Consider the following 12,104-nt stretch of genomic DNA (forward strand, 5'->3'; position numbering starts at 1 on the left):
ATATCTTGTAGGAGTAAACTGTTTTTTTACAGAACCTGTGGCTCCTTAAGCTATCTGCACCAATCATTTTTACCTGAATGTTGAAGTTCAGCTTTGTTTTCCTGGTGGTCTTACCCATAACAGTTCACTTTAATATTATACTTTGGCCTGAGTGAACTGTGGAGGTTTCTCCAAACCCTTGATATGTGGTTCACCTCCAGGTTTTGGAAGTGTCATGGAGTCTTCATCCTTTTATAATCTGTGTCATATATTTTATATTAATTTACTGTCCTGTGTCAAGAAAGGAAATGATTTCCTGTAAAAAAAAATATGCACAGAATCTTGCACTTGACTACATAGCAGGCACTGCATTTTACGTGTTGTGTCTTGGCTATGTATTCTGTGCAACAGATAACCACACCACATAGATTTTGCAGGCCATCTCTTTCAATGGTTTGTTCCTTTGCATGTAACTGGAACTGTGAAATCCCAGCTAAATTAATTCTCTTTCCTATTTAATTACTGTGCAGGCAACCCAAAGCTTTTCCTTTTTCTCTTCATCACTGCTTCTAGCCACAGAAGATAAAAACCCCAAGAGGAAATTAAAAAAAGTAAATCCAGTGGGAAGCTGCAAGCAATTGTTTGCTTAGATCAAGGAATCAAAAATCAGTTTATCATTTGTAGCTGAAAATAATAGACTTGTGATAAATTCACTGGAACGTTATTCAGGAAATTCAGGGGTTTTCACAATTATTTTGTGAACTCAAAATTACCATGCTCCTGTCAAATGGAGACAATTACACATCTCCTTTGAATTGAGACAGTGTGTATTCACTATAGAAAGGTAAATATTTAACATGTGTACTGAGGCCAGCAACCAGCGCTAGCTCCAGACTATAGAAAGCCCAAATCTGGACAGAAGATGGAGGTCTATTTGAGGTCTTAGCATCTTTTCGCTTGTTTCACTCTTTTAAGCATTATTAGGAAACCTAATCTCACGTGGTGTTGAATACTTATTGGTTTTGGAGGACCATGTTAAGGGATTTCAGTTATGTTTATCACAGAATATCTCAGACCTAGTCACAGATATGAGTGCTCAGTACTTCTCTGCAACTCAGAGCCGTCGGTTAAATCAATGTCATCGCAAGCATTGTAAATCCAAAAATGGTAACTTTGTACCCAATGCTCTTCCTGAAACAGGGAGTGCGGAGCTGGAACCTTTGTCAATTTTGCATCTTTAGAGAGAGATGGAAAACTTCCCTATAATTGGTGAGTGGTTGAAGCAAAGTTTTTAATTATGTTTTTCCCCATCTCTGCTTTTTGGCAAATATTATCTTTAATCTTAAGTGCTTAATTTTCATGGCATTACTATCCCTCTTTAAGATAAAACTACTGTGCCTGTTATTTTAGTATTTTATTTCTTGAATGATGACTCAAGACTATGTATTCTGTCACCTGCTATTTTTAGTAGGGAATGATGTATATACATGTCAACCAAGTTGCATAGGTGTGTTTTGGCAGGATTTTTTTTCCTTTCTTTTACAGACATATTTCCTAAAATAACACAAGTGTAGAAACTTGATCTATAAATCCATTAGCACTTCCATAGAGATATATTTACATCCAAGAGTAAGCTTGCCTTCAGGTAACCAATTAGAAACTGTCTTCACACAGCGCAATTAATTAATTTTTCCTTGCATTGCAAGACAAGGAGAAGCCAACTTAAATATTTACTGTAACTTCACATTCAGTGCTGTTTAAACAACTCAGAAAAACTCCGGCATATTCTTGCTAGTCTAGGAAACCACCTACAAAAGTTGCAGGTGCTGACTATTGACTCTAAGCCATCACTGACACCATCAGCCAAAGAGGAGTATTAGAACAGAGAACATCTATAGGATTAGCTTTTACAGAAGCAAAAGGGCTCTTGAGATCTGCCTGACTGGTACCAGTGTGGTTATTTTCATTCCTATTTTGACAATCAAATGAGTGCTAATGACTGACCTGTTTTGTTATTAGCAAGGTCTGCAAAAACCTTTTATCTTTCAAGGCAAGTCCAAACACAGATATTTAAAAGCACAATCAGCCCCCGAAAGCCCTATTGCAGTATGTAGGAAGCAGAAAATACAAGCCTTGGTTTTACACCCATGGTCAGCTTTGTTGACAGCCAAGAAGTTGGAAAGAGGAGTTGGTGCACAGGGAACTGCTTCCATGATCTCACGGGACACAGCCTGCCAGCAAGGACGGGATTAAATGGTTTGACACTGCACCACAACAAGCCTTTTGCTAATAAGCGTGCAAACTGAACTAACAAGCCCAGCAAATCTTGTCAATACCTCACTGTGCTGCTAATTAACTGGATATTAAACAAGCTTCACTTGCTTGGTTCAGCTTTAATAGCAGCCAGCTGTATGCAGTACAAACTAATCTCTCTTACAGCTTCTTTTGCTTGGACTCTATTAATGGCAAAGGCGGCAAAAGATCAAACACTCATGTTTAATTAAATATCCAAGCTTGAATCAAATGATTAAACTAGCAACAGATGTTATTAAAAAGCATAAAAAGGCTTTTTTTTTTTTTATGAGAAGGGGAATTAATTAATAGGCTTGGATGTGAAAGTGAAGGTTCTTGTTGCTTGATTTAGTATATGTGTGTGTATATATAGGTGTATATATATGCATATATATACATACATAAATTATGCTATAAAAATATAAAACTGGGAAAATACTCCTGCTTAATATCTCCACAAATTTTTGGTAGCTGAAGGCAGTGTGCCCTAATCGTAGGGTTTTGATTTCTCTGAGAGTTAGTAACAATACCTTGTTTTGTGTGCCTCTGTCATCTAATGTCATGACCAGATTCACTGTCTGTCCAGGCAGCCAAACAGGAAATATGGCTCTAAAGACAGGTAGAAGGATTAAGAAACCTGTTTTGCCTTGGGGTCATTGCAAGGATCTGGTAAGGGAGCTATGGGTGTATCCACTGATTCCTAGGGAAATCTCAGCTGAGCAGATTTGATTTAAGCAATTTCTACATCTCTTTCTTGTAATTAAATAAAATTTTTCAGTACACCTCAGCAGTAGGTAAAAGAATCTAATGTTTCTAGGAAAACAATATTTCATTTATTGGGCAATTACGTATTTTTTATATGTTGAATAAAATCAGATGTTTTCAATGTTGGAAAATCTGTAATATCTAATCTGTAAACAATGTAAGTACGTCTGCAAGCATGTTAGCCTGTGATTTGATAGAGTGTGGAAATTTCACGTGATAACTTGATAACGAAAGAAGACCCAGGCTTCAATAATTCCATCTGCCTCTGTAGGCAAGAGGGAGTAAAAACTCTGGAAAACGTCACCGAGAGTTTTCCAAAGGCAAGAAGAGTATTCTGGCATCATCATTGGTTCTCTCTTCTAAGCTTAGTGAAAACCTCTCTGTGGCACCAGAGATCTGCTTATGGAAATCCAAATTTCATCCTCAGTCTAGACCCATAGAAACCCTAACAACAGATAAGCCCTAAGTCCCTGATCCTGCAGCCACTATGGCGTATGATTAACTAGAAAGGGCTCTTGCATCTGGCTGACCCGCACGATCCCTGGCAACGCCTGGGGAAGGTGCCCTGCAGAAACCGTGCTGCCCATTTTCTCTTCAGCAGCAAAACTCTTTAAAGCATAACTTGAAGTTTTCCACCACTGGTTGGAAGACTAAGACTAGAAATTATTATGATTGACATGTCTGACTTATCGGGAAAAACAGTATCTGCTGACTTCGTAATGGCCAAGCGTACCGGAAAAGGAAATTTCACTTTGTGGTTCTTTAGAACAGTTGTAGAAGGATGGTAATTGCTTTTAGGACAGCAGATTTTCTGATGGGGAAAAAAACCACACTTGAGTGTGTATTTGGTCAAAAGTCCTACTACCAGGACAATTTTTTATTAAGTTTCATGAGTTTTTCACATTTGCAAAGTACCTATGTCCCACTCCACCAATAGGTAGAACAGGCCTGAGTGTTTCCTGGATTAATGCAGAGCAGAATCTGGTAATGAGGTTGCAAATACAGAAGTTTAGAGTGACTTTGTACTCAAATTTCCTTTAGCCACAATGAAACCTGCTATAAATAGTTATTCATATAAACCATAATTAGAAGTTCAAATAATGTTTTGCTGAAAACCTAGGAGAGAACTTAAAGCACTTAAAAAAGGGACTCTGCAAAATCTTATAGGGATGTTTTGAGAAATCTGACTCATTAGAGGGTATTAAGAGATATTGGAATGATCTGAATTTATCTCTGATACAGGTGATATGATATCCACAGGATCATTTGCAGGAGCAAACATGGGAGATTATCGTAGTTGTAAAAACAAACTATGTCTGTCTTGAAATATCTCAAAACGTCAGAAAATAGACTTAGCATCAGCTATGTAACGGCCATAAACTTGTGGATGAAATTTTCAAACACACTTTACTCTGAAAATCTGCCAACTTATCAATTAACATTGATTTAGAATAACAGGCCTGAATCAATACCATAAAACACATTAATTTTGTTCATATAGAATTTTACGTTGGATAGCTGAAAATCCTGCATAGGGTGTCAGGTTGAGGAGTAAAAATTCTATGGGTGCTAATAATATTCTTATCAAATAAGTAAGAGGAAGCCTTTATGGGTTTAGCTGATTTTTAAAATAGAATTTGCTGATCTCCTGATTTCTGTTTGTCTTACTAACTCTCCTCACTTTTTCATCTTTATGTATGTTATTTATTAATGCTCACAGGCGTAGAAGTGTATTTGCTTTCCTAACTCTGCTACCCTCATGCCTTTGGACTGATTATCTTTTGGCATTTTATGTTAATCCTTGGTAAGTGATTTACTTGTTTTTCCATATGCAATGTGTAAACAGTGATAATTTCTATTATATGAAAAATGTGTGATACCTTTGTTTTCAAACAGGTCAAAGCTCTTGAAAATATAATTTTCTTGTACTAGAATATGGATTGGAGAGGATGTGGGTATCAAAGTATTTGCTACCCTGCTTCATCTAGTTTGTCTGGTTATGCGCCAACCCATTTTGGTATTAAAAAGCTAATCTTGTGGCGGTCATCATATTCATCTCATTGCTCTCTTTGCAATTTTTGCCACTTCACTATGAGTCCTGGCTTCTTCTGTCCCAGTTATTTATCTGTTCATTGCCTGCCATTGCTTGCTGCTGCTGCTTTTCTATTACTAAAATTGCTTGATCATGCCCCACCTGTTTGGTGTGTGAAGTCAAATACCTTAGTTTTTAAAGGTGCGGTTCTGCTCTCCTAACATCAGTAAAAGTTTTGCTTTTGGAAATAACAGTTCACTGAGAATCGATACAAACTAGCAGTCCCAAAGTGTAAAAAATGGGTCACTACTTGCACTTCTCTGTGCATGTGTGATATTTAGTAGTTTAGTCTGTAAATAATTTATAAAGACTTAGCAAGCATCCAATTGTTTTTTCTGACAATACCTAGCCAACAAAGCCCCAGGGTCTATTTAGAACCACAACTGTTTTACAAAGCATTTAACAAATAATTATAATTGACTATGAACTAAAAAAGCTTAATTTATATAAAAGAAACTTAAGTTCCTGATGGTCTTGAGGCCAAGGTATAGTGATTTGCAGAAATGTGGTATGAAGTTAAGATTTACTTTTGACCAAATGTTTTCCCTGATGTTACCATACTGCACCAAAGTTCTGGCAGGCAGTCCTCGAGATTCTCAGCACAGGGGTTTCTCACACTGATTTTCCTTGGGTCACATTGGGTCTGTAGAAAAACTCAGCTCAATTTTCGGTGGGCGCAGAAATGAGTGGGTTTATGTAACTAAAGAAAGGTCCCTTTCTTCTCCCATGGAAATAAAAGCATGTTCTCCACACACACTCAGCTGAATAGCAGATAGAAGTCTTCCACATCTCTCCAATGCTGGTATCGTATTGACTTGTAACTTGTCTAACGTAAACTCAGCGATGGGAGCTGCACAGTGCTGGAGGATCAGGCAAGCGGTTTATTATTGTGGAGGTCACACTGATCTCTCTTAGCTCACTAATGGTCAAGAAGCCCAAGATGGCCACTGTCAATGGCACTGCTGCAAAAAGAGTGTCATCTTCTTCTGCCCCTTTGCCTCTTTTTGTTTAATATGCATTAATATGCATTAACTCACCTTTCCAGATATGTGTCTGTCTTCAGAGATTTCCTCTTCAATCAAGCTATCTAGTTGAGTCTTGATATCCAAGTTCAAAGGAGCTGAAGTTGAAAGAGATGAGATTAATCCCTCTGTATTTTCATTAGTAGGGTAAATGGAAGAACAGATGAAACACCAGCGAATGTTTCAAATGTCTTTGTTTTGCACGCAAGTTGTTTTAAAACATTTATGAACATTCAGGAAACAATTGCAATGCTAAGAAACAAAGGCCTCTTGAGACTGTCGAGGCACAAGAAATTGGTGCTGAGAAATGGATGTCAATCATTTGTTTTATTGCCTCTTGAAGTGTTCCTTGGAGAAGTGTTCTTAGAAGCATTCCCATTATAAACAGCATTTAGATATTTTTTGCTTTTGAAATAATTCCAATGTGCCCGACATGAAAAGGTTTACCATAGTCACAGTAGACAGAAATGTGTTGAATAATTTAGAAGAATTAATTTTAAGATTTCATTGGAAAAAATCTTTGACGATGTAGAATAAATACTACAAGGGTATGTATATAGAACACATGAATGTACAGATACTATACAGATAGTATCTGCATAGCTAACATGGTAGGCTGAAGAGGTTTGTAATATTTGCAAAGTAAATCTCCACATTAGTGTAAAGCTGGTATTGCTATAGCTCTTGTTAAGTCTGCAGGCAAAGCTCCTGCATTTCTAAATGGAAATGCACCTTGACAAGATAACAAAATTACTACCAGTGTGGCTGCTTAAAAAACCTGAACATTTTGTAAAACTTAATTTTGGAAATGAATATTTTTTTTTTTAAATTTCACTTCTAAACTTAGCATGGTAGAAAAATAAAAATATTCCACTTTTTAATATTTCTTTTTGTGTATTTTCATTGTTTTGAAATTAAGTCTTCACCTTTAATTTACTAATTGGATCTGTGACCAAAGTTATCTAGAAATCATTTTAATATCATCATGAAATTAAAAATAGCATCGTTATAATGTGATGAAGGAACAGATGTTGTTTAATGTCCAGGAAAAAAAAAAAAAGACAGACTCTACTAAAATCCCTTCTGAGTCAGCAAGAATCTATTTCTGCTCTTGGCTGGTTTAACAGAGGGGGTCAGTGTTTTCAGACCTCTAGCCAAATTATTCCAGGGTGCTCGCTTTGTGGATTTAATCTGATTGATTGCTTAACTTTTTTGTGGCAACAAGAAAATGAACACAGACATCCCTCCAAAGAAACACGTGGTGGTAGTTGACGTAGTGTAGTTCATAAGTCTATGTCTTATGGGTTATACTGCTTAACACACTCATAAGCTGGCTCACAGCTGTGCCTAGTGAATTATATCACTATAACTCATGTGAAGACAGTGTATTATATGACTGGCATAATTATCTCTGGCTGTTAGAAGTCAATTAAAATTATCTAAGGTTTAAGCTTGAGTCCCGCTGAAGTGAGTAGGATATTTGCAATTGCCTTCATTGATCATCATAAGCAGGTTATGGAACGGGTGAGAAGTAGTGTTCAGGCCCTTTCCTTTTTCCTTCACCCTTCCTTCAATTTGCCGGTGGTGGTCTTCTCCCTTTACCCAACAGATGCTTCTCTAGAGCTGGAGCGGAGCAGCCCAGGGGGCACCTGGTGCCCCGTTCCCTGGAAGAGCTCAGCCCCCTGCCAGGCTCGGCTGGGCCCACGCCACGGGGTCTCAGCCCTGGCCCACCTGAAGCCAACAGTGCTGTTGGGTCAGGGTTTGTAGAGGACCCATTGCTTGAGTTGGGCACAGGTCTTCCCTTTCACAAGCAGGTCGTTCTCAGAGCCACAGAATGGATAAAAGCATCCCGTTGGTGTCAATGAAAATTTTGCTATCCGGGATACTATCACAAATCTCATCCTGAGTATGATGGTGACCAGAAAGCATATGTTCTTAAATCAGGGCTAATTTTGAATAAAGACTATACAACAGTTCAATGAATGAAAAACACTTCTTTTTTTTTTTTTTTTTTTTTTTACAGGAGTAAAAATGGATTAAAGAAGAGAAAGCTGACCAAGTATGTAACTTCTTTGATATTTAAAGAAATAAAAAAATTATATCACCTTAGACTACACATGCATTATGGAGTATATGGTGTAGTGATATTGCAGTTACAGATACAGAAAACTTCTTGATAAACACATCTTGAGAGAGGTATCTGAAGGCAGAAAACAAACAATAATTGGAGAGAAGCAATTCTTCTCAACAGATAGGTTGTGATAAAACAGCTCCTTACTGATAGAAAATTAGTCATCGGGGAAAAGATCAATTATCCAACTTAGTGATTCCAACAGAGCTTATCCTTAGTTAAAAATGACAAATGGTGAAAAACTGGGATGCATTTGTTTCTAGTGATATTTCCCTCTTGACACAAGGCTCTCATTACGGTTGTTGCTAGAACATTAGATCATTAATGCTAACGGGTAAACAGGAGTAATTAAGTGGTGATAAGACAGGTTCCTTTGGGCATATTGCCTCAAAGTAAATGAAAAGATTACTGTGTACATGCTTCAGTAGCTTGTAAATTAGAGCATGATAATTAGGTGAGGGAAGCTGTTTACCTGCATTTTGTTATTCAAAGCGTTTGTCTAATTATTTCTCTGTTATGTTCAGAGGAGGCTGTGCCTGTACTAACAGATAGACCCTCATATGGCAAAAAAAGTGTGTAGAGTGATGGGAGTTGCTAAATCAAGGCTAATTTATACCTGCTGATGCTCTGTGTGGTTTTGTATAGTTATATGCCACTTTTTATAGGCACCATCTCTCTGGGAGAAGAATTTGACCAGCAGTCATGGCAGTGGCATCCAAAATGCTATTCTAAGGGGTTTTGGGTTTTTTTGTGGACCTTCTAAAAAAATCAAACGCTAAATATGAAATCGATTTTTCTGCATGAGCAAAGCTCAGATGAGTTTTAAAAGTGTCTCTGCCAGATGTTTTCCTTATCTGAAAGCAATATTTTACATGGCACAAGAGGCAAACTTAAATGAAGCGTCAGCTGCCCTGTTGCCAGAAGCATGCTGGTGGGATGGCACTTGGAGGGGGTCTGCGATGGGGTGCTGGATCACGGCTTATCGCGGAGCCACCTGTGCCTTGGGGACATACCCACCTGCAAAAGCAGTGCAAGGGCCAGGGAATCGTAGGAAGGGTGCATGGACCATTCCCCTCACCTCAGACCAGTGCTTTTCCTCAGGTAGGACAACTCCAACCCCCCCCCCCCCCAAACCAGGGTTCTTACTGTCATCAGTACCAGCAGCTGCAACATTCAGCTGACCCAGAGGGATCAGCCCCCCCCCCCGCCCCCAGCCTCTCTCGCTTGTGCCACTACAGTGCGGTACAGGCAATCAGCAATATGCCCACCATTTGGGGCCACTGAACCATAAGATGGTTTTGGGGTGGTTTTTTTTCCTCTTTGCTCTTGCTTTCTAGCATTAGATTTTCAAATAAATATTCATGACGTGATAGTATTCTGGGGGAAAATAGAAATAAAAAGTAGTAAAAAATGATAATATTTTTCTTAATTTCTGTGTGTTTTTCTTTTAAAGCCCTGTCCAGTTGGATGATTTTGATGGCTACATCAAGGATATGGCCAAAGATTCAGATTATAAATTTTCTCTCCAATTTGAGGTAAATATGTGGGGACTCTATGTCCTCTCCTAGCTGCCATGCCTAAATCAGCTTTTTCCAGATGTTATGTTTGTGCAGCATGTTTCTGTGCTCTGTGTTCCTTAATGTGCGCTGTTACTGGGTGGGTCAGCATTTCCAGTTCTGCAGAATTAAAAAATGGGTCTTGGTGTCATTAAAGACTGTATTTAGTAAGCTGATTTGAGTGTCTCATCACATTCAATTCAAGATAATTGTCAGACCAACACACTTCCTTTAAGTTTAGGACTTGCTGGAAGCCTGAATTGAATTCAGGATGTTAGTGTTTTTATTTTATTTATTTAATGTCCTTAATTTGAGGGGCGGCACTGGAATGAGAAGGTAACATCGGAAATCTCTTTAAGAGCAAGGAGGTCTCCCTAAGACCAGTTCAGGTACCTTCTCTCAATTGCCCAGAATTTGAAGTCAGTTTAGTAGTATAAAACTAAAAAGCTCCTATCCTAGAGCTATCTCCGAAAGATTTAAACATTGAAGGAGGGTGGGGAGGATTGTCAGGGCATTTCCAACATTCTGGGTGGCTGCCAGCGAAAAGTCCTCTGATGCATCATATATTAGATGTAGCTACTGAAGGTAATGACTAGGAAGATCTTAGCATTCCCCGGTGTCAAGACCAAAACCCACTTGAGGACTTGAAGAAAGCCCTTTAAGTGGGGTGGATGACCACCACAGAAATAACTTATCAAACCTCTGATTTGACACTGGTTTGGCTGATTAAGTGTGGGTGGAGCGGAGCAGTCCACAGTCACAACCTTGGATGGCAGCCGTGCATTGGCAGCATCAGCAGGAGGGACGACATCATTGCTCTCCAGCTGCTTGGAGCCAAACTTTGAGGCATCAGAGCAGGAAAGTCAGTATAGTCCTGCTGTCAGTTTATAAAGTGAGTTACAATTTTTTTTCAGCCTGGTACCTTCCACAAGTAATCACTTCACAAAGAATTATTTTTTGACTGTTTGTGAGTTTGACCTTGGTGTTTTTCTTTCTGTTACGCCAGGAGCTAAAACTGATTGGGCTTGACATACCCCACTTTGCTGCTGATCTTCCCATGAATCGCTGTAAAAATCGCTACACAAATATACTGCCATGTAAGTACAATACATATAGGCTCCTGCTAAAGTCCCTTGAGAGGGAAAGTAGAGTTTTAATAAGAGAATTGGAGAATCAGGACAGATTTTCTGACTGATAAAAACCTGTTCTAAAACCTGCCCTTAGAGAGAACCAGTCAATAGATGTTTTCTGTTAGCTTTGAAGAGACGTAGCTTTCTGGGGATGTTTATCAAGATGGGAGTTTGGAGGTGAGAAACACAAGGTCGTTTCTACTACTGAGTAGTGTAACTATATTTTTCTTACGAATTTAATGAAACCTAAGGGAGCCCAAAGGGATGGCGGTTGGAAGGTGTGTTTTGCAAAACAGTAATGATAGTGCATCCATGCAAATATTGCTCTCTGTTGGTAAATGGGAGCATTTTCTATTTTTTTAATAGATTTTTTCTGGGTTTTATAGGTTTAATTTTAATTTTGCTGAGTTGGAGATGAGTGCCATGTTTGAGAGGCAAATTATTTTTTTTTTTCCTTTTACAGATGATTTTAGTCGTGTCCGGTTAGTTTCAATGAATGAAGAAGAGGGGTCTGACTACATTAACGCCAACTACATTCCTGTGAGTACAGAGACTCACTCAGTGTAACAGTGTCCTGCACAGCAGTCAGAGTTTGTCACCTGCAAATAGCACAATATCTCCTGGAAGCTCAGCCACATTCTCAGCATCTCCTTTAGCTTTCAGTATTTTGCCTCCAGGGAACTGTGCTTTTCACTAGCCACCAAAAAAAAACCAACCCAAACCCCAAAAAAACCCCAAACAAACAAACAAAAAAACCACGGGGGGTCGGTGAGGTGGGGAAAGATTTTTGGAAAGTTTTGCCACAGTAGCACTGGGTAAGCTGTGAATCTTTGTGAAACTTAGATTGGACTGGTAGAGAAATGGGGAGGAAATGTTAAGTGATTCAGTGGCTTTTAAAGACAGCTAGGAAAAACATAAACTTCTAAATGACAAACTTTTCCAGGTTTCTACAGCACATGGAAAAAAGAATTAAGCCAGACACTACACAACTGACAAAATGCACACAGCCCAGATGGTGCATGGAGAGACCTTCTGCTTTTCCGCCCCGTCTCTGGTGCTCCCAGTGTGCTTCCCTCTGCCTGGCACAGAGCAGCCCTTTGCCAGGGACTAGCACCCGGGGGTTTAGGATAATTAAAG

The 12,104-nt window shown here is 38.8% G+C and overlaps 1 protein-coding gene across 1 annotated transcript in view; it reads left to right on the forward strand.

Annotated features, from left to right (window-relative positions):
* The window catches only part of PTPRO (protein tyrosine phosphatase receptor type O), a 154,751-nt gene that overhangs the window by 128,088 nt on the left and 14,559 nt on the right, over positions 1-12,104 (forward strand). Inside the window, 6 exon segments of the mRNA XM_075757298.1 lie at positions 1,180-1,248; positions 4,757-4,840; positions 8,174-8,209; positions 9,735-9,816; positions 10,844-10,934; positions 11,431-11,507. Of these exon segments, the coding sequence (XP_075613413.1) occupies positions 1,180-1,248; positions 4,757-4,840; positions 8,174-8,209; positions 9,735-9,816; positions 10,844-10,934; positions 11,431-11,507 (439 nt within the window).

This window comes from Balearica regulorum, chromosome 1 (assembly GCF_011004875.1).
Source record: "Balearica regulorum gibbericeps isolate bBalReg1 chromosome 1, bBalReg1.pri, whole genome shotgun sequence".
Classification (NCBI taxonomy): domain Eukaryota; kingdom Metazoa; phylum Chordata; class Aves; order Gruiformes; family Gruidae; genus Balearica; species Balearica regulorum.